At 33.1% G+C, this 26,710-nt stretch overlaps 1 protein-coding gene and 1 pseudogene across 1 annotated transcript; one reads left to right on the top strand and one right to left on the bottom strand.

The window, feature by feature from the left end:
• Positions 1-356: 356 nt before the first annotated feature.
• On the top strand, positions 357-2,181 carry LOC136229738 (cytochrome P450 CYP82J17-like; annotated as a pseudogene).
• An 18,928-nt stretch (positions 2,182-21,109) lies between these two features.
• Positions 21,110-23,316, bottom strand: LOC136228825 (cytochrome P450 CYP82J17-like). Its single transcript, XM_066017304.1, has 2 exons — positions 22,379-23,316; positions 21,110-21,887 (listed from the first exon to the last, which is right to left on the bottom strand). Exons 1-2 carry the CDS (start codon positions 23,306-23,308, stop codon positions 21,264-21,266), a joined length of 1,554 nt encoding a protein of 517 aa, XP_065873376.1. The 5' UTR covers positions 23,309-23,316; the 3' UTR covers positions 21,110-21,263.
• Between the last annotated feature and the right edge of the window lie 3,394 nt (positions 23,317-26,710).

Here is a 26,710-nt window from a genome sequence, read left to right on the forward strand (position 1 = left end):
TAATCAATTGCTAAGGTCTCCCTTACGTTGAACGTCCTTGTGGGTTTAGGATGCGGACATGTGGATCCTTATATTTTTTGGAGGATATCAATTGCCCCGCCTCCCCCCCCATCTCCCTTTGATTCCCAAAGCACTTTGTGGCTTCAGTCTTTGGATGTTCCATGGGGCCCTGCTACGGTTAGTGGGGAATATTTTGGTATTCTATAGATACTCATTTGCCAAAATGTTCTATTCGGATGATGTTATTTCTAGTAGGCGTGTAGTGCTTCCTGCAGTTATCATTCCCATAACTACTTAACTCCACGACTCGAGGACTTAACGAGGTAGACGTCTCCCAATAGACATAATAAACCAATAATGGCGATGTTGAGAAAGGGAGACATATTGGGGAAATCATGAAGGATTTTATGCTTGTTGCGGGTGCTTTTGTTCCTTCTGATATAATTCCATTACTTAAATGGGCATAGTGTTTAGGGACTGTCCAAAATTGTAAGAATATAATTAAGGAGTTGAATGCAATTATGGAGAGTTGGATTCATGAATATGAGATCAAAGTTAATTCAGATGAAAATAAGGATTCCGTTGATGTTCTTCTTTGTAAGACTTGGGATGATGCTCAGTTTGGCAATTCTCGTAGAACTGTTATCAAAGCCACCGCAATGGTACGTAATACTCTTCCACACGTATCTTACTTATGCCGCAACATGTTATTTGCGCAGCAACTAATAACTTAATAATGTGATATTAAATTATTTGTTTGGTGCACTGATGTGAGGCGCTAGCTATATAATGAAATCTCTCTGAAGCTATAAAATGTTGATATATGGTAAAAAATTTAATTTAGTTTAATCCAACTAAATATCAATAGAAGTTATAAGTGAATTAAAATCTATCAGTCAATAGAGTTTTATGATGGGGGGGGGGGGGGGGCAGTATTGGGTGATTTTGCATAATAGTGCCTCCATAATATTAATATTTAGTCAAGACTTATAAAAATGACATGAATGAATTAGTCAAGACTATAAGTTTGACATTTTAGTCCTTCATATGCATAACTTTCTAAAAGGCACTGTTTTCATGTAACCATACTGGAAAATTAAATGGCTTGGACTTTAAGTTTATAAAAATGCGTCCTTAACTTTCTAAACTTGCGCAAATTTATTTATTGTTACTTGAATTTGTTTAAAGTAATTTATTGGCCTCTAAACTTGATTATAATGATTTACCGACCTTCTAAACTTGCTTAAAGTGATATATATATATATATTTCAATTTGTCTCGATCCAATATTATTCTGCCATGTGGATTTTTTAGATCAATTATGTAATTTTAAACAAATTTAAGAGGCTAAAGTTCAAATTTCATTTGTGAGAAACGAAATTACATGCGGAAATTATTACATTTAAAGGTGAAAATATCCGCCCATGATTCTAATTCTTTTATAAAAGATTTCACCCTCTTTTACCCCTGTTCCACCCTCGATGTATACAAATTTCATTTTAACATATGATTACTATGTTGAGAAACTAATCCATATATATTATATATTGCAATCACTTATTCTCGGAGGCTCCGATACCACATCAATCACTATGACATGATTAATAGCAGTTCTATTAAACAACAAACGAGTACTTCAACTAGCACAAGAAGAAATAGACGAGAAAGTTGGAAGAGAAAGAAATGTAAAAGAATCTGATATCGAAAAATTAGTGTATCTGAATGCAATAATCAAAGAAACATTATGTTTATATCTAGTGGGTCCATTAGCTGTACATCAAAAAGAAATGGAAGATTGTACTCTCTATGGCTACCAAATTCCAAAAAGGACTCGAATTTTAACAAATCTATGGAAATTACATCGTGACCCGAACATTTGGGACAATCCTAAAGAGTTTAGGCCAGAAAGATTAATTCCTTACAAGTCATGAAAAGTTGGATTACATGGGTCAAAATTTCGAGTACGTCTCATTTGGGTCGAGTAGAAGATCGTGTCCTGGGTTGAACTTTGCAATGCAAGTTATGCATATAACAATTGCTAGATTCATTCAGGGGTTTAATTTGAGTACATCAAATGGTGAAGCTTTGAATATGACTGAGAGTTTGAGTATTTCTTTATCTAAGGAAACTCCTTTTCATGTTATTATAACTCCACGTCTTGCTCCTCAGCTTTATGAATAAATTGTGTGAGCTTTCGAGGACGTGGTATGTCTGACTTATAGTAAATTTATTCGAGATCACGTTTCGGTTGAATTATTATGTAGAGGTTGATTACCAACTTTAATTTCTTTTTTTGGTTATTTAGCTCGGCTTTTCTGTTTTATCCTGTAATCAAATAAATAGTAGATGATGTCATTCTCATCATGTATTATCTTTATTATATTTATATTATCCAATAAAATCTTTCGATTAAATTTATTTATAAGTTTTATATTTTTCTTTTTTGGTGCAAAATTAATATAAGATAAATTTAGTAATTATATATATATGGGTGAGATCCAGTGTGACAAGCGGTTAGGGTGTGACAGAGAGCTTATTGTGTGACATAACAAAACTACATAGTTTTGATGATAATTGAAAAGGGCAATGTGACAAATTTGTAAATAAAAGGAAAGAGATGATAGAGAAAATTGTTTTATTTCTTTTCTTTAAAATACATTTTTCCGACATTTCTAACCTTGTTTTTCAAAAAAATTTATACTATTAGATTCGTCTAAATTAGACGGTCATTTTAAGATCCCTGAAGCTCAAGTAAAAAAAAATATGGTGAATAGAATCCGGGTAGGCGTTTTCTGGCGAAAAAAAAATGCCCAAAATTCTCAAAAAATTCCAAAAACTGTAAAACATTATTCTGAGAAACTTTAATTCTTGGGACGAAATGAGATTTCTTACGGTTTAGTCCCAATAAAACTTGTTCCTTAATTTTATCCATTTTACATGCTTCAACAATTTGTTTGGTCAAAACCGTAATGAATCTCGTTTTGAGCCGAGAATTAAAGTTTCTTAAAATGATGTTTTACATATTTTGGATTTTTTGATAATTTTCTGGTCACGTTTTTTTGTCATACTTACATTGTTCCGACAGTTTACAAAATTGTTCCAAATCAGTGTATCATTTGTTCCAACATAATACTTATATTGTTCCAACAGAATAAATCAGCGTACCAATTTTTCCAACAAAATAGTTCTATTATTCCAACATAATTCTTATATTGTTCCAACATAATAAATCAGTTTACCAATTGTTCGAAATCAATTTTATTATCTATGTCTTCAATTTCATTTTTGTTTCTTAGTATTTAATATAGTATCTTCAAATTTATATTAGTTATATTATTTAGAAAATAATTCTAATTCTTACACTCTTCCAATAGAATAATTATATTTCTCCAACAGAATACTTATATTGTTCCAACAGAATTGTTATATTGTTACAACAAAATATTGCAACACATAGTGTTGAAAGGTAAGAACAAAATTGCCCAAAAAATTATCAAAAAATTCTAAAATATGTAAAATATCATTTTAAGAAACTTAATTCTTGGCTCAAAACGAGATTTCTTACGGTTTTGACCAAATAAATTGTTGAAGCATATAAAATTGATAAAATTAAGGAAATTATTTTATTGGAACTAAACCGTAAGAAATCCTGATTTGATCCAAGAATTAAAGTTTCTCAAAATAATGTTTTACATTTTCTGAAATTGTTTGGGAATTTTCTAGGTATTTCTGTTTTCTCGCCGGAAAACGCCTACCTAATCGTCGGATTCCGTTGATTTGGGACTAAACCGTAAGGAATCTCACTTTGAGTCAAGAATTAAAGTTTCTCATAATGATGTTTTACATTTTTTGGAATTTTTTGAAATTTTTTTGGTCATTTTTTTTCTCACAGAAAAACAAATCGCCGGACTCTATTCACTAGAATTTTTTTTACCTGAGCTTATGGGATCTTAAAATGACCGTCTAATTAAGACGAGTCCAACGGTATAAAAGTTTTTGAAAAATGAGGTTGGAAAAGTCGGAAAAATGCATTTTAAAGAAAAGAAATAAAACAATTTTCTCTTTCCTTTTATTTACAAATTTGTCACCTTCCCCTGGTTAATTATAAAATTAGTCCTTATCACATAATAAGGCTTGTCACACCATAAGAAATGTGTCACATCTGATCTCTCCTATATATGTGTGACATATTTCTTATGGTGTGACAAGCTTTATTGTGTGACAATGACCAATTTTGTAATTAACCAGGGGAAGGTGGCAAATTTGTAAATAAAAGGAAAGAGAAAACTTTTATACCATTGGACTCGTCTTAATTAGACGGTCATTTTAAGATCACAGAAGCTCAGGTAAAAAAAATTCCGGTGAATAGAATCCGGCGATTTGTTTTTCTGTGAGAAAACAAATGACCAAAAAAATTTCAAAAAATTCCAAAAAATGTAAAACATCATTCTGAGAAACTTTAATTCTTAACTCAAAGTGAGATTCCTTACGTTTTAGTCCCAAATCAACGGAATCCGGCTATTAGGTTGGCGTTTTCCGGCGGGAAAACAGAAAGTACCCAGAAAATTCCCAAACAATTCTAGAAAATGTAAAACATTATTTTGAGAAACTTTAATTCTTGGATAAAAGCAGGATTTCTTACGGTTTAGTCCCAATAAAACAATTTCCTTAATTTTATCCATTTTACATGCTTCAATAATTTATTGGGTCAAAACCGTAAGAAATCTCATTTTGAGCCAAGAATTAAAGTTTCTTAAAATGATGTTTTATATATTTTAGAATTTTTTGATAATTTTTTGGGTACTTTTTGGTCTTACTTTTCAGCATTATGTCTTACAATATTTTGTCGTAACAATATAACAATTCTGTTAGAACAATATAAGTATTTTGTTGGAACAATATAACTATTCTGTTGGAACAATATAAAAATTAGAATTATTTTCTAAAGAATATAACTAATATAAATTTGAAGATACTATATTAAATACTAAGAAACAAAAATGAAATTGAAGAAATAGATAATAAAATTGATTTGGAACAATTAGTAAACTGGTTTATAATGTTGGAACAATATAAGTATTATGTTAGAATAATAGAACTATTTTGTTGGAAAAATTGGTACGCTGATTTATTCTGTTGGAACAATATAAGTATTATGTTGGAAGAAATGGTACACTGATTTGGAACAATTTCGTACACTGTCGGAACAATGTAAGAAGAACAAAAAAAGTGCCCAGAAAATTATCAAAAAATTTCAAAACATGTAAAACGTCATTTTAAGAAACTTTAATTCTTGGCTCAAAATGAGATTCATTACGGTTTTGACCCAACAAATTGTTGAAGCATGTAAAATGGATAACATTAAGTAACAAGTTTTATTGGGACTAAACCGTAAGAAATCTCGCTTCATGCCAATAATTAAAGTTTCTCAGAATAATGTTTTACATTTTCTGGAATTTTTTGAGAATTTTCTGGACGTTTTGCCAGAAAACGCACACCCGGATTCCGTTCACCGGAATTTTTTTTACTTGAGCTTCAGGGATCTTAAAATGACCGTCTAATTTAGACGAGTCTAATAGTATAAAAAATTTCGAAAAACGAGGTTAGAAATGTCAGAAAAATATATTTTAAAGAAAAGAAATAAAACAATTTTCTCTATCCTCTCTTTTCTTTTATTTACAAATTTGTCACCTTGCCTTTTTCAATTATCATAAAAACTACGTAGTTTTGTTATGTCACACAATAAGCTCCTTGTCACGCCTTAATCCCTTATCACACTGAATCTCACCCATGTCAACAATAAAAGTTATTATATATCGGCTTAAAGTAATCTTGAATCAAATATGTAATTTTGAATCAAATGGCACCTTAAGATGATATAAAAAGTACTCACGAGTTCAAATTTTGACAATTATTATTTATTAAGAAAGAATTCTAATATATAGTTAGATGGTTTGTGTTGCACATGTTTAAAATCAAGAACATGTGTCCTAATATATTAATAATAATAAAAGTTATTCTATGGTTTACGGTTGGAGTGCCAACCTAATTGGGATGTCGGCTAAAAGCTCTAGTATCCTCCCAATTTTCAATCAAAAAAAGATAAAAGTTATTCTAAAATACCGAGTCTCTTAGCAAATAGTTGATTAACTTATCAATTGTTGAATAACTAATCAATTGCATGTATTGAACCTTATTTGTATATTTTATTCAAAACTATGGAAAAAGAAGGACTTCCAACCTGTGATGATATATATAAATAAGGAGAAAGTACAAAAATAAATGTTGTGGTTTGGGTCATTTTCAAACATAGACTATGTGGTTTAAAAATTGACAAAAAAAAAGGTACATTGAGGTTCATTCCGTTAGCAAACATATGTCAAATTGATTAACGGTGTTAAAAAAAAGTCAAAAGTCAAAAGAAAAATAATTAATTTTTTCCTTATATTTATTTATTTTATAAATTAACCCCTTTATTATCTAATTCTCACAAACAAACCCCAAAATAAAAAATAAAAATCAAATAAGTCATCTTCTCCATTTCTCTTTAATTTCTTATTTTCTTTCTTCTTTCTCTCTGTTCTCTCTACTCTTTGTTAATTTTCTTTACTAAATTAAGTCCTCCATATTTAACATTAATGAGATTGAATTAACCTTTTTACGTGAGAAATATCAAATGGTTATTAAAACCAGACCGATCAAACAATCAATCAAATAAAAAAAACCTATTAGATCAAACTTCTGAAAACTATTTAATAAATGAGAAGGTTGTATACTATATATTGATTAAAGAATATTACATAAAATTTCCAAAATTGTAGATACTATAAACATCTAATTAAGCAAGTTGCACGGTGATGAAAATGGAGGTTAGAATTGAGAAATCCTCTTTAGCTACTTAAAGAAGGCGTAAAGTTCATACAAATGGGAGGATTTATCCTTGAAATTGAGAGAATGGCAGATGGTATTGTCCATAATCCATCCCCACATATCGAACCTGAAGCAACTGCACCTTCGTAATCCTCTGCATCTTTCTTATTTCTCCTCATCCAAAGATATGATATTACTGTCCCAACAAATATGTCAATAGCAAAGTTTGCTCCTAGAAAATCGGGATTGCCATCGCCATTGAAATCGGTACATACATCGAGCATTTTCGAGGAATCACATCCCTCGCCATGTTCATAACTATACTTAACATAAAGAAACTGCAAAACATGGCTAGTGAATACTTTGGCAACTCTAAGAATCCCTCAATTCCAAGGATAGCCATTTGCCTGAACAAAACTGTGTATGGAGCTTTATACAGTCCATTAGGCGAACTGATATCGAAAGCAGTCCAATATATCCAGAAGGTTAATGGTGCAATGACACATCCCATTGTTGTTCCTGCTAACTGGCTTATAAACATTGCCTTTGGGAGAGAAAGAAAAAGAAAAAATAAGAAATTAAAGAGAAATGAAGAAGGCTTATTTGATTTTTATTTTTTTATTTAAGGTTTGTTTGTTATAATTAGATAATAAAGGGGTTGATCTATAAAATAAATAAATATCAGGATAAAATTAACTCTTTTCCTTTAACTTTTAATACTGTTAGTCAATTTGGCATGTGTTTGCTAATAGAATGAACCTTAAGGTACCTTTTTGTCAACTTTTAAACCACGTAGTCTATGTTTGAAAATGACCCAAAACACAAGGTTTATTTTTGTACTTTCCCCTATAAATAATGACTTGATGAAGTCAGATCTTTTAGTAATTTTTTATTTGTAAAGAATAAAAAAAGGAAGGAAAAATGGAATACTGAAGCTCCTCAGTTGCCAATTTTTTCTTACTACAAAAATACACAAAAAAATTCCAATAGGTACTATCGTGGCAACTAATATTTCTCACATTTCTTGCACACAAATGTGGCTTAACTCACTTAGGTTAAAAAAAGTTTGATTGAATGCGGTTGGATTTAGACAAGTTGAAATTTATATTACAATAAGCAAGTTTAAGTGACTAATGGATCACTGTAAATAAATTAAGGCGACTAATAGATTAATTTAAGCAAGTTTAGAGAGCTAATGAGATATTTTATAAGTTCAGGAGTCAATCGGCTTTTTAAACCAAGTTTAAAGGGGGTTTTGATGTATTAAATTGCCATAAATTAAACATTTACGTACTAATTTGATTGAATCCGTATAGTATTGCTCCGACACTTGAGAATATTTCTTCAATGCTTTAGTAAGATAGAAAAGAAATCAAAGGCGAGTCGTTGATCGACGATGTCTAAGTTAGGAGAATATATAAGTAAAACACAAAGCAATTGAAAGTAAATTGCAATAGATTGATTATGATAAAGTCGCATTGTATTTATAAGGAGCCCTGGGGTAAAGCCATCAATCGTTGCTCGAACTTACCTTAGATTCCTCGGAGGACAAGTGTTAGCTTTTGACTGGTGCACATATTTTAAGTAATTAGCAATGTACCCGGATTGGGATTCCTTACTCTTAGACGTGATTGAAGGGTCGTGATCTGAAAAGGATTCAGAGTGTATCTATTGGTCCACATGTCTTAGGGGGTGTTTTATTCTTATTTAGCTTTATATAACGGTCTCCCTTGCGTTGAACGTCCTTGTGGGTTAGGATGCGGACATGTGGATCCCCAATCCCCTTTTGATTCCCAAAGCACTTTATGGCTTCAGTTGTCGGACGTTCCATGGGGCCATGTTATGGCCAGTAGGGAATATTTTGGTATTATGTAGATACTCATTTTCCAGAACATTCTGTTCGGAAGATCTTCCATTTGTTATGTTGTACGTGATTTTTAACTTCTAGGTAGGTGGACGTTGTGTCGCGTGGCCTTTAGGATGACGTTATTTCTAGTAGGCGTGTAGCCCTTCCTACATTTATCATTTCCACCGCTACTTAAGTCCACAGCTCGAGAACTTAACGAGGTAGATGTCTCCCAATAGACATAATAAACCAATACCAACTCTAAAGAGGCCCAGAAAAATAAATGAGAGAATTCTCAATACAACGAATAAAGGAAAATACACAATCCACAAAAGCAAAACGGAGAAAGAAGGAAGTGGATTGACCTTAGACCCGCCTTCAAACTAAAAGAGAACAGCCAATACATGTCACAAAGCACCTCCGAAGAATTGCAGGTCGCACAAAAACAAAATAGAGTAAAAGAAAGAAAGAAAACTAGAAGAAAAGAAACCAATACAAAAAAAACTCTATTTATAACTGACTACAGAAGGTCCATAGTCATTATTTCCTTTTTTTTTATGTAACTTGGTGATTTTTATCTACGTGGAAAAATTACATTAGAGTTAGAATAAAGGGCTTAAGCCAAAGATCAAATTAATAATCCATTTTAATTTGTTATTGGTGATATTTATTTGGCTGTCTTGACCAAGATCCACAATCCATCAATAATCGACCGAGCTAGGGCTCCGCCATCGACCATTGACGATTTGGTAGGATAAACTATCCAATCCTCCGCAAGGACTCTTGGTTTGATGGGCTTTGTGACACTTATCCCATCTGTGCTTAGGGCCCGCTCTGAGCTAATGCTACCCACGTTGAGTCCAACCACCATACACGTGTTAGCCATACCGAAGTATCCTAACCCTCGACAGCCCACTAATCATTACATCATACCTGCTAGGGCACGTCATACACTGTAGCACTACCTGGGAGGAAGAGGTGTGAATCTGGAAAGCACTTTTAAGCGACTCAATATTTCATTATCCGGATTAATTAAGTGATACGGCTTTAACATATAATTATCGCGGGTGATTTTCTGGTGATCGTTGCTACTTATATTTCATGTTACACTAAGCAATTGTATAATAAAATAAACATAGAGACTTTATGGGCCTTATAATATATTCTAGTGAAACTAGATAAACTATCTAATCTTCACGGGCTTGCTTCAAGTCTCCTTGGGCTCCCACCATGGGCTTGGACCATCTGGGCTTCTTCGTGATCAATTAGAATTTTATAAAGAGAACCTATTCTAAAATGGGAAATTACACAGAAAATCATTTTTTAAAAACTATTTACAACTATGTCAAATCATAATTTTAGATTATATCACACTAGTAAAATCAGTACTTTTAATATATTTTAAGGATTAGAATTTATAAATTAGAAGTCTAAAATATATTTTCTAGTGTTTATAATTTATGAATTGGAGTCTAGAATTTTAGAATTATGATATAAAATCATAATATATAGAAAATAATGACATATTAAGAATTAAGTTTGATGATATGATTTAGTTGTAATTTTGTACTTAATTATGATATTCATGTATTTGACCCTTCTAAAATTACATTAATAAAAGAATGGCACGCAGACCATATTTCCCAAAATAATTAAATTACAAACCGACTTTAATTTAGGGCCTATAGAACTCTATAACACGTTGCTGCACGGTAAGACATACAAATATAATGCATGATCATGGCATTCCAAAATCATCTAATAAAGTTAAGCCGAGTTACTTAGGGTGAAATCGCCAATTTTACCATATGTGACTAAGGCCCATAAAGGCCCAAACGGTTAACATCCATTTCTATGCAAAATTACAATTTCACTCCCACTTAATTTTTATGGTCGTCACATATCTAAAATTTAGCCCTCCCAATTTAAACCGGTGTCACGGTCTATTGGGCCAATTTCACAAATTAACCATATTCAATTTTATACAAATAATCAATTCGATTAAAAATTAAATGCCAATCAAAAACATTTTAATACCAATTAATTTTTATTCAAAGCACGTTTAATAAATTAAACGGTATTAGGGCCCAGATTTAATTAAAATTACCCGAGAAAAATTTAAAAGATTAAATATGTCCCAAACATCAAATTTAAAACTAAATTCGGTGATTTCGCGTTCACGGACGGCAGTCAGGGGTGCTGTCCGTGGACAGCAGCAGTGCCGCTGTCTGCCAGACAGCAGCCGCGGGGCTGCTGTCCGCGGACAGCAGTCCCGCGATTACCGTTTCGCGAACCCGGACTATTTTTTCTGTTTTTTTAAAATGGCTGTTGTATTTTAATTAATTTATTATTTAAAAATAATAAACTCATAACGAAACAAAATACAGACAGAAATAAAATTAGAAAACTTCCTAGAACAATTCTATACGAGGAATTAATAGGAAATTTCAAAACTTGATTTGAAAAAATAATAAAAACCAAATCTTATTAATTTTCAATCAATCAAAACGGACTAAACCATCGCTCTGATACCACTGTTAGGGATTATAGCCAGTTAATCAATTGTAGCGCAGCGGAATTGCGGTTTAAAATTTATTTATAATCCCTTATAACTTGATCTTTGTCCGTTAACCATTGATTGAATAAAACCTTTTGATCCGTTTATGGTAAAACTTACCCGGCCTGTCTCTTCTAGAGACGGCTAAAGAATCCACAAAATAGTAAGATCTTCATAGTCAGGTGCACGAACAGCTATCGAGCCAGAACTGGTGCTAGCCGAAGAATGAACGAAGAACTGGAGAGATAATGAAATTTGCCAAAATTCCCACTTTCTCAAATTGGTGGTGCTGTCGAAAATCCTTTTGAATTTCTTATGGTGGCCGAATGTGTATCTCCATCAATTAGGTTTTAGTGTTTTAATTTATATATATATAGTGTATTCCTAAACCTAATTAGTTTAGGGTTAATTGGTTAATTATAAAACTAATCCAATCCTAATCTAATTACATAAATAAATACCAATAATATTTATTCTATGCAATTAATTATGATTAGATTAAATTTAATTACCCCAATTAAATGAATAACACTAATTAATAAATTGACGTATTAATCTAATTAATTATTCACCGAATGCAATTTCATTAATTTACAAATTAATTAATTACATCCCGCAAACTAATTAATCAATTAAATACTCAACACTTAAGACCATTACTCAATTACCTTGATACAAAGTATCAATTAATCAATTAATTAACCACCAATTAATTACATTGACATTTTACTATCAATCAATTAATTAATTCTATCTCTCCAATGTACCATTCTATAAGTTCTAACTCAGATGTTCGATGTGCACGATCCTATGGGACTGTCCTTAGCTAGCAGTGGGCTTATGGCTCACAAACAGTAAGTGGGTTCTAGCAAACCATTACTGCCCCTAACTAAGATAGAGTTTCAGCAGTCTAAAGATGCAGAGACCTTGTAGTTATCTCTTAACGTCTTTTACCATTTGATATCGATATTATAAACTAGAGGCATGACGGTTGTCATCCTCTCTGATGTTTATGATATTTCTTGATCTTAAGTAGATTGATGAAACAGATAAGTAAACTACTTATCAGGGTGTGGCCACACACTTATTAATCTCACTTATCAAGTGGCCTGTGATATCATCTCACTATTACATGAGTGGTAATTCCATCACTTCAATATCAATACCAACGTGTTCACCTGTTCACCCAATCATACCCGTATTTAGCATCCTGTTACAGACCTGTTAGGCGTATGTCAAAGTGAACCGGATCCCATATTGATATTATAATGAAATCTGGTCTGAAGATAGTTAGAGACCTACTTAAGAAAACTAATGACACAACCACCATGTAGTTTTCTCGGGCGGATCGATCCAGACACATGTATACAACATGTACCCATATTCACAACTGACTTATCAAGTGCTATGGCTAGTATCAATTACTACTATACAGTCGTCGAATATACAAGTCCGTGGTCCTAATCATTCCCATGATAGAATAGAATTGGGATATGGTTTTACGATTATCAATCAATGGATTCTCTATTCATATTATAGCACAAGATATAAATGAACTAGATTAATGCATTTATTAATGTAACACAAATAGTGTATCTATACAAGAATAATAAAAAAAAGCATAATACAATATACATGAACCAATGCCTAAGAACTAGGGCACACCAACAAAAAGTTCCCCCAAAACCATCAGGACCAGGGGCACTGTCGGGATCCATGGAAAAGACTGTCTCTTTAATAGTTTCAAAAGAGGGTTTAGAAATTAAATCCTCATTTTCCAAAGAAGTTACTAAGTTGGGAATTACCTCATTAATAGGAGAAAGATCAATATGCTCTCTAGAACTACGAAAGAGATTAGAGAAATACTCAATAACATGATCAGATAATCTTGCCGTGTCAAAAGTAGGACCCTCATCGCCGATCCTTAAATGATTAATGTCGGCCCAAGTCTTTCTAACTCTAGCAGACCTTTGGAAAAAACTAGTGTTACTATCCCCCTCTTTAAGCCATTTAACACGGCTTTGCTCTTTGTACATCATCTCTTGCCGAAGAAGTTGTAAATCAAGGTTGGAGCAGGCGGCAGAAACAGCACTACTCAACTCCGGAGTATCACCATGCTCAAAAATTTGCTTTTGAATATCTGCAAGATGAGCTTCAGCCAGAAGGATATTAGAATCAATTCTGCCAAACACGTTTTTATTCCAATCCCTGAGAAGGCCTAAGAGTGCGAAGTTTATGATATAATAGTTGAGCAGGAGGAAGAGAGATGTGGGAAGCAGTCCAGTGATTAGCAATTACACCTTTTAAAGAATCATTAGTGGTCCACATTGCATGGAATCTGAACCTAGCAATCCTTGTTTCCCCAATTCTGGATTGAAGGAGCATCGGGCAATGATCAGAACAATATCTTGCCAAAGCCGTGCAAGAGATAGAGTCCCAAGAATCTAAAAAACCCTCATACACTAAAGCTCTATCTAGACGACATTCAACGTGAGCCTCCCCATGTCAACCATTGGACCAAGTAAACCTCTGACCCAAAGTATCAACATCAATAAGATCACAATCATCAATAAAATTCCTAAATTCCCTACAGGATCCAGCAGCATGAGGGGAACCAAGCTTCTCATGAGAGCCAGTAATAGCATTAAAATCCCCAAACACCAACCAATTATTATTTGGAAAGGCGCAACTATAAAGAGAAGACCACAACTCCCTTCTATCCGAAGCCAGGTTACTACTATAGACAAAAGAGAGCAGAAAAGATTTATCACCCAGCTGGTGTTGAACGGTAACATGTTGTGCATGAGAAGAATGAAGAGAAAGAGAAGAAGCATCTTTAGTAAGAAGCCAAAGAGTCGGCAAATCCTTATCATTCCAAGCAAAGAGAGAAAGACCCAAAGATCTCCAAAACCTATCAACAATGTCACTAAAACAAACAAGAGGTTCTGCAAGAAACAAAAAATCAGGACGATGTTGTAGGCACAGAAGCTTCAGGGCTCGTTGAGTGCTATCATTACTGATGCCCCTACAATTCCAATATAACACAATCATTGAAACCGCACAGGCGGCTTGCTATGCCGTTTACAAATGACCTCAAGGGGAATGCTATTGTCTTTTTGCTTCTTCCTTTTCTGAACTTTAGACCAAGTCTTTTCCTCTGAATCATTAACCACCTGCAAACTGTCACCGATTCTTGAATGCTCAATAATTTGTAAATTAGGAATTTCAGAAACCTGAGAATTGGGATGAGAGGTTTGCCAACCCAAGACTCCCAGCTCTTTATCAAGTTGATAGGATGGAAAACCAATAGTAGGAGAGGTGGGGGCCGTGCCAGAATCAGAGTCAAGAACTGACTCACTAATCTTGACAGAACTATGAAGTACCATCTGCAAGTCACAGTTATTAGGATTTCCAGACTTTCCATTGGTAGCAGCCTCTTTAGAGGATTCACCAATATCAATGTGAACTCCTGGCTTCTGTTTCCAAATTCGAGTAACAGACCTACCTCGGGGCTCAAGAGATCCCATCTTCTGTTTCCCATTTATTTGCTTTAGTTCGACATGCTCTTCACGACGAAGGTTCCTCCTACAAGCTCCAGCAGAATGACCAATGGATTGGCAAATGGAGCATAAGTCCGGAAGTCTTTCATATTCGAGAGAAATCCAGTGCATTGAGGTGTCAGTATCCACTCGTAGCTTGTATTGAATTTCCTTAGAAAGTTCCACATCAATTAAGATACGAGCATAGTGACCCATTTCACCCTCCACAGTATTCTTATCAAAATGAAGGGGCACCCCAATCGCTCTTGCAATGCTTGCCATGATCCGCTTATCCCAGAATTCCCAAGGAAGATTGTAGAATCGGACCCAAACTTGAGCAGAAGTGGATTTGTGAGAGTCTGGGTTAAATCCTGGGCTCCAAGGAATGAAGCGCATAATCCCCGACCTAAGAGCAATGGCACCACGACTCCAAACGGATTGGAGAGTCTCTGCGGACGAAAGAATGATGTGGTAAAAACCTCTACCCAGAGAAATCAATTTCCAATTAGGAGAACAACCCCAAATAGCTGAAAGTTTGGCTTTCAAGTCCGGTTGCTTCCAAGGAGATTCCCCTTTAGCAAGAGTGATACGCCCGATAATAGAATGCTTACAAAGATTGAGCCTTTCATTGTAAATATCCTGCTGTATTTTGACAGCTTTAAAACCGCCTTCTTCGGATATAAAAGATCGATCCACAGGGGAAGGAACATCCGGAGAAGAAGCCGCAGAAGTAACATTACCAACAAGTGTAGCCGCATAGGACCTAGGTCCAACAGAGGGCCCTAATCCCGAAGGAGGAAAAATCGTAGCATTACTAGACCTAGGCAAGGCATTTTTCAGAAAAGATGATCTAGAAAAAAGATGAGCAATGGAACAATCCATCTCCATCAGATCTGCTAGACCCGACCAAACAACTAGCCTCAAAAACCCAAGAAAACAGATCAAGTCGTCAAACCAAAAAATTAAAACAAAATTTTGAAAACACAGATCCGAAAACACCGGCGACAGTGGTGGCTCAATGCAATGGCGAGAAAGAAACAACGGCGGTACGGCAAAGATGAGACCAAGCCAAACCCAAGCATAGCTCCTTTCTCAATAAAATCACCAATTAAATTAACTCCTCCATCAATTCTTTTAATAATTATAATTCATGAGATTTAATAAATAAGATTTTTACTTTTGTTTTAATATATCATGAAATTAAACTGCACTAGCAAGCCAAATTGATTATGGATCTGATAACACCAGCAGCAGGAGGCCGACGGAAGATGGCGGCGAGCGGTCCGACGATGGCACAAAAGCAGAACGATGCCAAACGGAGGAGCGGACAGCGGAGATCCGCGACAGAACAAACAGAAACGCGCGAGAGGTCGACAGATCCGCGAAGGAGACGGATCCGCGCGAAAGGACGGCAGAATCAAGAAGGAGACAGATCCACGAAGGAGAGCAGAACGGCGGCGAACGAACGGAATCCACATCGACGAGAAGGAAAAACGGCACGGAGCGGCGGCGGCGGCTAAGAAGGGGAGAGCGGCCCTAAACCCTAGCAGAGCTCCACAACGAAGGCCATCTTTCACGAAATCCAATTAGGATCTCTTATTATTATTATTTTTATTATAATTGAAACTTGAACCTTTTTTTCTATTGATTTTCAAATTTTTTTTTGGAAAAGAGCATCATTACATCATAGGTTCATTAAGCATTTAATCTTTTATTTGAATATATTAAATCTCGGATCATTTATTTTTAGCCATTAAATCTTTGCTTTCTAAATTACTAAATTGTAAATCTAATTCTGTTAAAAAAGATGTTATTAATTTTATTTTTATTTGAAATTATAATAGTTGGAATTAAGGTTTTTACAGTTTCTGATAGTCATATTAAACATCCAAAACTGCTTTCAAACAGTGAATAAATATAAATTTCAGAGACAAATAAAATTAATGAATAACACTCTATTAACCAAATTGTATATTTAAAATTGATTTTTAGTCATCAATGGCTTAATATAACAAAAAATAAAAGACTAGACCAAAAACTTAATAAACTAAAAATTGAAAGATCAAATAACTAATGATGCTTTTTTATTTTTATTTTTATTTTCTCGTAATTTCAGCAAGTGTTTAACCTAACCAATGGTTTTTTTTCCTCTCAAACTACAATAATTTTCATGAAAAGTTAGGCCTGTTTGGTTCAGCTGTTAGCTAATAGCTGTTGCGGTTGCTGTTAGCTGTTTGCAGTTGCAGTAAGCTGTTAGCTGTTTGTTATTAACTGTTTAATTACTAGTGTTTGGTAAAATTATATTGAACTGTTGCTATTCAGATTTAAAATGTCTAAAATGGACATGTTTTGAATTAATAAACGATGAAATTATAAAAGGAAAAATGTGAAAAAATGCCCATAACTTTTACAACTAGGAATAATTTTACTCTTAACGTCTAAAATTGTGCAATTTTACCTATAACGCTGGTAGCTAATAGCAATTTTACTTCTAACATTGGCAAGTTGGGTCGATTTCAGATATTATTAGAATATATAGATATTTGATTTTTTATTCTACACCAATTGCACATATTAGTTGTTTTAAAAAAGAGATTTCATATTTTTTTGTGAAATATTTGAATTTTTTTTTGTCCAACTCGTACGAAAGACAATATATTTTGTTTATTTTCTTTAAAAAAATTCACGTTTAATCATATGTTTGTGATCTGTTACTAACGAAGATAAAATGGTACACATGTAAAGTGTAGATGACAATAAAATGGTGCACAGAGCATCATCGCGAATCATCCAACTGTCTCCTTTGGTGCCGCAGCCAATGTATCTAGTAGCAGCGAACATACGTGCACCAGTAAAAAGCTAACACCTGTCCTCCGAGGAATCTAAGGTAAGTTCGAGCAACGATTGCTGGTTTTACCCCGGGGCTCTTTATAAATACAATGCGACTTCATGATAATCAATCTATTGCAATTTACTTTCAATTGTTTTGTGTTTTACTTCTACATTCCCCTAACTTAGACATCGCCGATCAACGACCTCGCCATTGATTTCTTTTTTTATCTTACTTCAAGCATTGAATAAATCTTCTCAAGCGTCAGAGCAACACTATACGGATTCAATCAAATTTATACGTAAGTGTTTAATTTATGGCGATTTAATAGATCAAAACCCCCTTTAAACTTGGTTTAAAAAGCCGATTGACTCATGAACTTATAAAATATCTCATTAACTCTCAAAACTTGCTTTAATTAATCCATTAGTCATCTTAATTTGTTTATAGTGATCCATTAGTCATTTAAACTTGCTTATAGTAATATAAATTTCAACTTATCTAAATCCAATCGCGTTTTATCAGATGGATACACTTTATACATTCAAATGGTCAATCAAACTTTTTTTTTTTAACTTGTGTGAGTTAAGCCACATTTGTGGGCAAGAAAGGTGAGCAATATTAGTTAGGGCTGTAAATGAACAGAGCCGTTAATGAGCGGCTCGATAAAAGCTCGGCTCGATTTGTAAACGAGCCGCTCGTGAACACGATTTACTGGCTCGGTTCGTAAAGGAGCCAAGCTTGAGCAGGCCAAAGCTCGGCTCGAAAGCTCGCGAGCAGGCTCGATTAGAACATTTATGAACAAATTTTAGTTCTGTAGAAAACTATATAGTTTTGTGTTAGTTCACAAATATCTAAACTTAATATTATTTCATTTGCTATTAGATGAGTTCGTTTACAAACATAATAAATGAGTAATAGACGAACTATTTGTAAGCATCTTGTCTATTTATTCACGAACTTTGCTTGTGAGCTTGTTTATGTACACAATTAAAGAGTTATTTGCGAGCAAACTTCACAAATATAACTAACAATTTACTCACAAACAATTCATGGTCAGATAATTTTCTTAATGAACCAAGTCCAAAAGAGGATTTTGGGCTCGAAACAAGCTCGAAGCTCGGTTCAAGCTCGTTGAGCAAGCCAAACCTTGGCTCGGGCTCAGCTCGTTAATTTTATAGCAAGCTCGGCTCGAGCTCGAGCTTGTTATAATTTTATGGCGAGCCGAGCTTAAACAGGACAAAGCTCGGCTCAGCTCTGCTCGATTACAGCCCTAATATTAGTTGCCACGATAGTAACCTATTGGAATTTGTTGTGTATTTTTGTAGTAAGAAAAAATTGGCAACTGGGGAGCTTCAATATTGATTCTTTACAAATAAAAAATTATGAAAAGAAGTCATTATTTATAGGGAAAAGTACAAAAATAAATCTTGTGTTTTAGGTGATTTTCAAATATAGACTATGTGGTTTAAAAGTTGACAAAATGGTACTTTGAGGTTCGTTCTGTTAACAAACACATGCCAAATTGACTAACAGTGTTATAAGTCAAAGGAAAAAAAAGTTAATTTTATCCTTATATTTATTTATTTTATAAATTAACACTTTTATTATCTAATTATTACAAACAAACCCTAAATAAAAAATAAAAATCAAATAAGCCATCTTCTCCGTTTCTCTTTTTTTTTTCCTTTCTCTCCCAAAGGCAATGTTTGTAAGCCGGTTAGCAGGAACATCAATGGGATGTGTCATTGCACCATTAACCTTCTGGCTATATTCGACTGCTTTCGATATCAGTTCGCCTGATGGACCGTATAAAGCTCCATACACAGTCTAGTTCAGGCAAATTGCTATCCTTGGAATTGAGGGATTCTCAAAACTGCCAAAGTATTCACTAGCCATGTTTTGCATTTTCTTTATATTAAGTATAGTTATGAACATGGCGAGGGATGTGATTCCCTGAAAAGACTCGATGTATGTACCGATTTCAATGGCGATGGCAATCCCGATTTTCTAGGAGTAAACTTTGCTATTGACATGTTTGTTGGGACAGTAATATCATGTGTTTGGATGAGGAGAAATAAGAAAGATGCAAAGGATTATGAAGGTGCAGTTGCTTCAGGTTTGATATGTGGGGATGGATTATGGACAATACCATCTACTATTCTCTCAATTTCAAGGATAAATCCGCCTATTTGTATGAACTTTAGGCCTTCTTTAAGTAGCTGAAGAGGATTTCTAAATTCTAACCTCCATTTGTCATCATTGTGCAGTTTGCTTAATTAGATGTTTATAGTATGTACAATTTTGGAAATTTTATGTAATATTCTGTAATCAATATATAGTATACAACCTTCTCATTTATTAAAAAGTTTTCAGAAGTTTGATCTAATAGGTATTTGATTGATTGTTTGATCGGTCTGGTTTTAATAACCATGTGATATTTCTCACGTAAAAAAGTTAATTCAATCTTATTAATGTTAAATATGAAAGACTTAATTTAGTAAAGAAAATTAACAAAGAGTAGAGAGAAGAGAGAGAAAAAAAGAAGAAAAAAAAGAAATTAAATAGAAATGTAGAAGATGACTTATTTGATTTTTATTTTTTATTTTGGGTTTTGTTTGTGATAATTAGATATTAAATAAGCTAATTTACAAAATAAATAAATATAAGGACAAAATTAACTATTTTCCCTTTGACTTTTGAGTTTTTTTAACACCCGTTGGTCAATTTGACATGTGTTTGCTAACAGAATTAATCTCAAGATACTTTTTTGTCAATTTTTAAACCACATATTTTATGTTTGAAAACGACCCAAACCACAATATTTATTTTTATACTTTCCCCTTATTTATATATATTATCAGAGGTTGGAAGTCATTCTTTTTCCACAATTTTGAATAAAACATACAAATAAGGTTCAATACATGCAATGGATTAGTTAAATCAACTATGTGCCAAGAGACTCAATATTTTAGAATAACTTTTATTTTTTTGATTGAAAATTGGGACGATACTAGAGTTTTTAACCGACATCCCAATTAGGTTGACACTCCAACCGCAAACCATAGAATAACTTTTATTATTATTGATATATCAGGACACATGTTCTTGAGTTTAAACATGTACAACACAAACCATCTAACTATATATTGGAATTCTTTCTTAATAAATAATAATTGTCAAAATTCGAACTCATGAATACTTTTTATATCATCTCAAGATGCCATTTGATTCAAAATTACTTTAAGCTGGTAGATAATAACTTTTATTATTGACATGATTCATTATTTGATTCTATATATCTATATTGATTACTAAATTTATCTTATATTAACTTTGCACTAAAAAAGAAAAATATAAAACTTATAAATTAATTTAATCGAAAGATTTTATTGGATAATGTAAATATAATAAAGATAATACATGATGAGAATGACATCATCTACTATTTATTTGATTACAGGATAAAATAGAAAAGTCCAATTAGATAACCAAAAAAAAAATTAAAGTTGGTAACCAACCTCTACATCTTCACTTATTGAATAATAACTCATCCGGAACCTGATCCCGAACAAATTTTACTATACGTCTGACATACCACGTCCCGAAAACTCATACACCTTATTCATAAAGCTGAGGAGCAAGACGTGGAGTTATAATAACATGAAGAGGAGTTTCCTTAGATAAAGAAATACTCAAACTCTCAGTCATATCCACAGCTTCACCATTTGGTGTACTCAAATTAAACCCCTGAAGGAATCTAGCAATTGTTATATGCATAACCTGCATTGCAAAGTTCAGCCCGGGACATGATCTTCTACCCGACCCGAATGGGACGTACTCGAAATTTTGACCCATGTAATCCAACTTTACATGGCTTGTAAGGAATCTTTCGGGCCTAAACTCTTCAGGATTGTCCCAAATGTTTGGGTCTCGATGTAATTTCCATAAATTTGTTAAAATTCGAGTCCCTTTTGGAATTTGATATCCATAGAGAGTACAATCTTCCATTGCTTCTCGAGGTACAGCTAGTGGACCTGCTGGATATAAACGTAATGTTTCTTTGATTATTGCATTGAGGTATACTAATTTTTCGATATCAGATTCTTCTACATTTCTTTCTCTTCCTACTTTCTCGTCTATTTCTTCTTGTGCTAGTTGAAGTACTCGTTTGTTGTTTAATAAAACTGCTACTAACCATGTCATGGTGATTGACGTGGTATCAGAACCTCCGAGAATAAGCGACTGCAATATATATAGATTAGTTTCCAAACATAATAATCATAGTTAAAATACAACTGATATACATCAAGAGAGGGATAGGGGTCACCAAGGGTCTTAACTTGGAAGAGAAATCTTTTATAAAAGAATATGAATCATCGACAGATATTTTCATTGTTAAATGAAATAGCTTTGACATTACTGACTAAATCTGAACTTACAAAGTGTCACGTTAGTTTCAAGAGTTTGTTTAAAGTTACATGATTGATCTCAAAAACCATATGGCATAATAATATAGGATTTGGATAAATTAAAATAGAGTAAATAATTTATTAGTCCTTACATTTTTACATAACAAACGTCCTTATATTTGGAAAAACACGTTACAACGTCCTTATATTTTTGTCACTATTAACTTTTGTTCCTTTTTTCTATTTTCTATTATTTTTAATGGTTATATTTAACCTAAACATATAGACGGAAAATAACAATTCTACGAGAAGAGTATTACGTACCATTGCAGTGGCTTTGATAACAGTTCTACGAGAATTACCAAACTGAGCATCATCCTGAGCCTTAGAAAGAAGAACATCAATGAAATCCTTATTGTCATATGAATTAACTTTGATCTCATGTTCATGAATCCAACTCTCCATAATTGCATCCAACTCCTTAACTATATTCTTACAATTTTTAACAGTCCCTAAACACTCAGTCCATTTAAGTAATGGAATCATATCAGAAGGAACAAAAGCACCTGCAACAAGCATAAAATCCTTCATAATTTCCCCAATATGTCTTCCTTTCTCAACATCTCCATTATTATGCCTATCACAGTACCTTTTCCCAGCAATCATCCTTGTAATTATATTCATCACCATACTCTCAAACAACTCACTCATGTCAACATTCACAGAATTGCCATTCTCTTTACATTGCAAGAACAATTCCTTCATAAAATACCTCACTTCATTCAACTGAACATGTTTCATTAGCCTGATTCTGTGTCCGGATAGAAGATCTGTCATCGCTAGCTTTCGAAGATCGCGCCAGGTTGCGCCGTAGGGGGAGAATCCAAAGGCTGCAAAGTTGTAGCTCAGGATTCTAGCTACTGTTGATTGAGGTCTTGATGAACAGAATTTGTCATTTGTGGTGTAGAATTCTTTCATTATCTTGTGATTGCTGATCACAACTGTCCGGTGAGCTCCGAACCGGAGCATGAAGATTGAGCCGTATTTATCAGCAATACTGCTTAGTATTCTGGCAAGAGGTCTTTTTTCTCCGAGCTGATGAAGGTTGCCTATCAATGGTAAAGCACCTGAAACTTGGGGTGGTAAAGGGGCAGAAGTTTTAGTTTTTGTATTCAATTTAGTCCTCCATAGATTGTAAAGTAGAAACAATGCTATAGCACCAATAATGGCTACAACATTTGAAGAGAAATCCATGTTTTCTGTACGGAGGATTGTTGTGAGTTCAGTAAGAGAAGATGGGTGAAATTTATAGTGTTTAGGCTGGGTAAAAACTTACATTTATGTCCCTGAACTATAATGTTATTAACATTATGGTCCTTGAAATTCATTTGATGACTAATAGTGTTTGAATTTTATATTATATTAGTATTAAATTCCAAATCAAAAGAAATTGTATTTAAAAAAATCAAATAAGTTTGGGTATACTATTAATATTTATGTTGACATGCACCTTCAATGAACCAAACTGTCACACTGTTAAAATTAAGCTCATTAAATCAATATTTTAGAATGATTTGAATCTCTACTATAAGATTCTAATGAGTCTAGATATAACGGTAAATGATCAAACGGTTAAATTTAGACTCATTGAATCTATATATCTTAACATGTTTTGAATCTCTACTATAAAATTCTAATGAACTTACATCGAACGGTAAATGACTAAATAGGATCATGTGAATACCACTGATGATGTCACTATTTAGTACGGTGAAATACTTATTTTCATATCTTGATCATTCCATTAATTTTTTAACGAATTTTCTTTGGTTTTGATTTTGATGTTATTATGTAAAGTTTATTTCTTTTTTACAGATTGAAATTTCATATTTTGGGTTTTTAATCGTGTTATTATGTTATATATATATATTTCATATGATTGTATATGATATAAATATAAAAAATTAAAAATCGTGTCAATTGTGTCATGTCAATTGAATTGGATCGTATTTTCATGTTAGAAATTAATACTCATAACTTTTATATCACAAAATAAAATTGAAAGGGTGATAATGTAATAATATAATAATTTAGGTACCAAAAATGTATTGTACCAGTAGTTAACCGGAAAGTAAGCAAAGTTTAGCGGTCAAGAATGGTGAGTAAAAGTTGATGCAGGGATTTGAAAGTTTAGGTGTTAATTGTGGTCTTATTTTTCTAGATGATTATGAAATGTATTTTAGTATTGGATTCCAAGAATATAGAACTATTTTAGTATTTAATTCTCGTAAGGAAAAGAACGGCAATTGCCACATATGTATCTTCTATTTTTGTATTCAATTATCCTTTTTCTTTTCTTTCTACAAAACTAATATTAAAAAACTACAAATTCTGATTATTGGGTTTAGTTTGGTTTTTCGTTCTTTCTTATATTTAAAAGTTATAAATAAGAATAATAAGGTTATTATTATATAATAATATATAACTTTGGTTATTCTTATTGTTATATAATATATATTTATTCATTAATTATAGACCTGACAATTATCGTGTTCAAGTCGTATCATTTTCAGGTTCGTGTTAAAAAGAGTAAACTCAAGCCCAACCTAAAAAGTTTCGTACCACAATCGTATTAACCTATTCGGGCTAGTGTCGATTTCGTGTCGTGTTTTCGGGTTACATGTAGATCTGTTATGTATATATATATATATATATATATATATATATATATATATATATGTGGGTGAGATCTGGTGTGACAAATAGCTTATAGTGTGACAGAATAAAACTACGTAGTTTTGAGGCATCACAGGAGAGAAAAAACTGTTTTATTTCTTTTCTTTAAAATACATTTTCCTGACCTTTCTAACCTCGTTTTTCGAAAAAAATTTATATTGTTCTATATTAGACGGTCATTTTGAGATCCCTGAAACTCAGATAAAAAAAAATCCGTCATTAACGACTTTAAAATGAAAATATTCAAGAATTAAAGTTGTTTAGAACGACATTTACCATGAAACCACATTTTTTATTTTCCAAAATCACATTTTTTGGAGCTCTCTCTCTAAAAATTCACTCTCTCTCTCCTAACAAAACAACACCTAAATGACTCCAAAACGAAAATTTTCAACAATTAAAGTTCCTTAGAATATCATTAACGCTTCAAAAATTTTATTTTTAGGCCGTCAAAGGTCGTTTTTAGGCATTGAGTGGCCACCAGTATTAAAAAGTGTAAAGTTCAGCGCCCATACTGTTAAGGATTGAAATTCAGTGACCATAATACTAAATGGGAAAAGTTCAGTGTCCATGTGTGTAATTTATCCATGAATTTTTTCTCCTTTGATCCCTTTTCGCTTCAACTCCAGACCTCGTGTTGGAGATGTCCGTATCAAATAAAATGAATAATGCTCGGTTGATTGAGTTTTCTATAAAAGACAATTTGTTTTAATTATCAGTAGTTTAATATGATAAATAAAATAAAAGATGAAATACACACAATGCTTTGAAATGAAAAATCAAAATTTAATGCACCACAATGAGAATGATTGGACAATTTTTAATTTTGTAGGTACAATCTTATATTTTCTTAATTACTTATTTTTTTTTTTTTTTGGTCTGTAATTTGATTTCTTACTTCTTAATTATTTATTAATAGTTGGAGATTTTTTTTTATTGAAGGCCGGTTAGCGAAAGAGTGCAAAAAACAGACATCCCAACTATGTTGGCACCTCTGAAAATCACAGTAAACTCAAACCAATATTGTTAAATAAGAAAACAAAAGTTACAAAGAACCAAATACAAAAGTTCGAAACAAAACCATATCAAGCGAAGCGATAAGAACCACGCCCCACGAGATCATGCAAAAAAATTGGACAACAAAAATCAAGAATTAAATCCCACCAATGCAAACTATCAACCATATGACGAAAAGAGGCAAGAGAATCAGCAACTGCATTTCCTTCACGATAAATGTGAGAAATGACAAGTTGCATAGAATCTAATTTTGATAAACAATCAATCCAACTCTAACGAACCGTCCAAGGAACAGTAGTCGACTTACTACGCAACAACTGAACAACATAAGTCGAGTCACTCTCTAACCAAAGGTGACGCCAACCTTTGTCAAAAGTCGTATGAATCGCATAAATGACAACCTTCAACTCAGCTAAAAAAAGCAAAAGAAACGTCAAACGGGAATTCAAAAGCATCAAGGAACGTACCATTTGAGGAACGGTAAATACCGCCACAACCCGTAGCATCCGGACTACCCAAAACAGAACCATCAGTATTAACCTTAGTCCAACCGATCGGAGGACGCTGCTAAACCACATGAATAATACGAGGTCCTTTATGAAATCTTCTGTCAATTTTCAATTCCCTAAAAATTTATAATTCCACAAAAGAATTCCAAGTAAAACCACGACCCTGATTTGCCGCTTCACGAATTGCGATCCAAATTCGCTGAAGAACCAAATAAATTACCGGTTTCTCATCATTAAAAATTTGATTGTTCCTTGCTAACCAGAGAGCCCACACAGTGCTAACAATTGCCGCAAACCAAAGTTCAACAATTTGTGAACTAAACCTTTGTTTACTAGCCTCCAAAATCAGAGATTGGAAATCACCATCCAAAGGCAGACGCATGCCAAACAAAGC

Source organism: Euphorbia lathyris, chromosome 5 (assembly GCF_963576675.1).
Source record: "Euphorbia lathyris chromosome 5, ddEupLath1.1, whole genome shotgun sequence".
NCBI classification, from domain to species: Eukaryota; Viridiplantae; Streptophyta; class Magnoliopsida; order Malpighiales; family Euphorbiaceae; genus Euphorbia; species Euphorbia lathyris.

Bases quoted from the DNA above. Each gene is read 5' to 3' on its own strand.
- LOC136228825 (XM_066017304.1), bottom strand. From the start codon at position 23,308: ATGGATTTCTCTTCAAATGTTGTAGCCATTATTGGTGCTATAGCATTG. The intron at 21,888-22,378 runs GTACGTAATACT...TATATATTGCAG, and splicing joins TTATCAAAGCCACTGCAATG to TCGCTTATTCTCGGAGGTTC.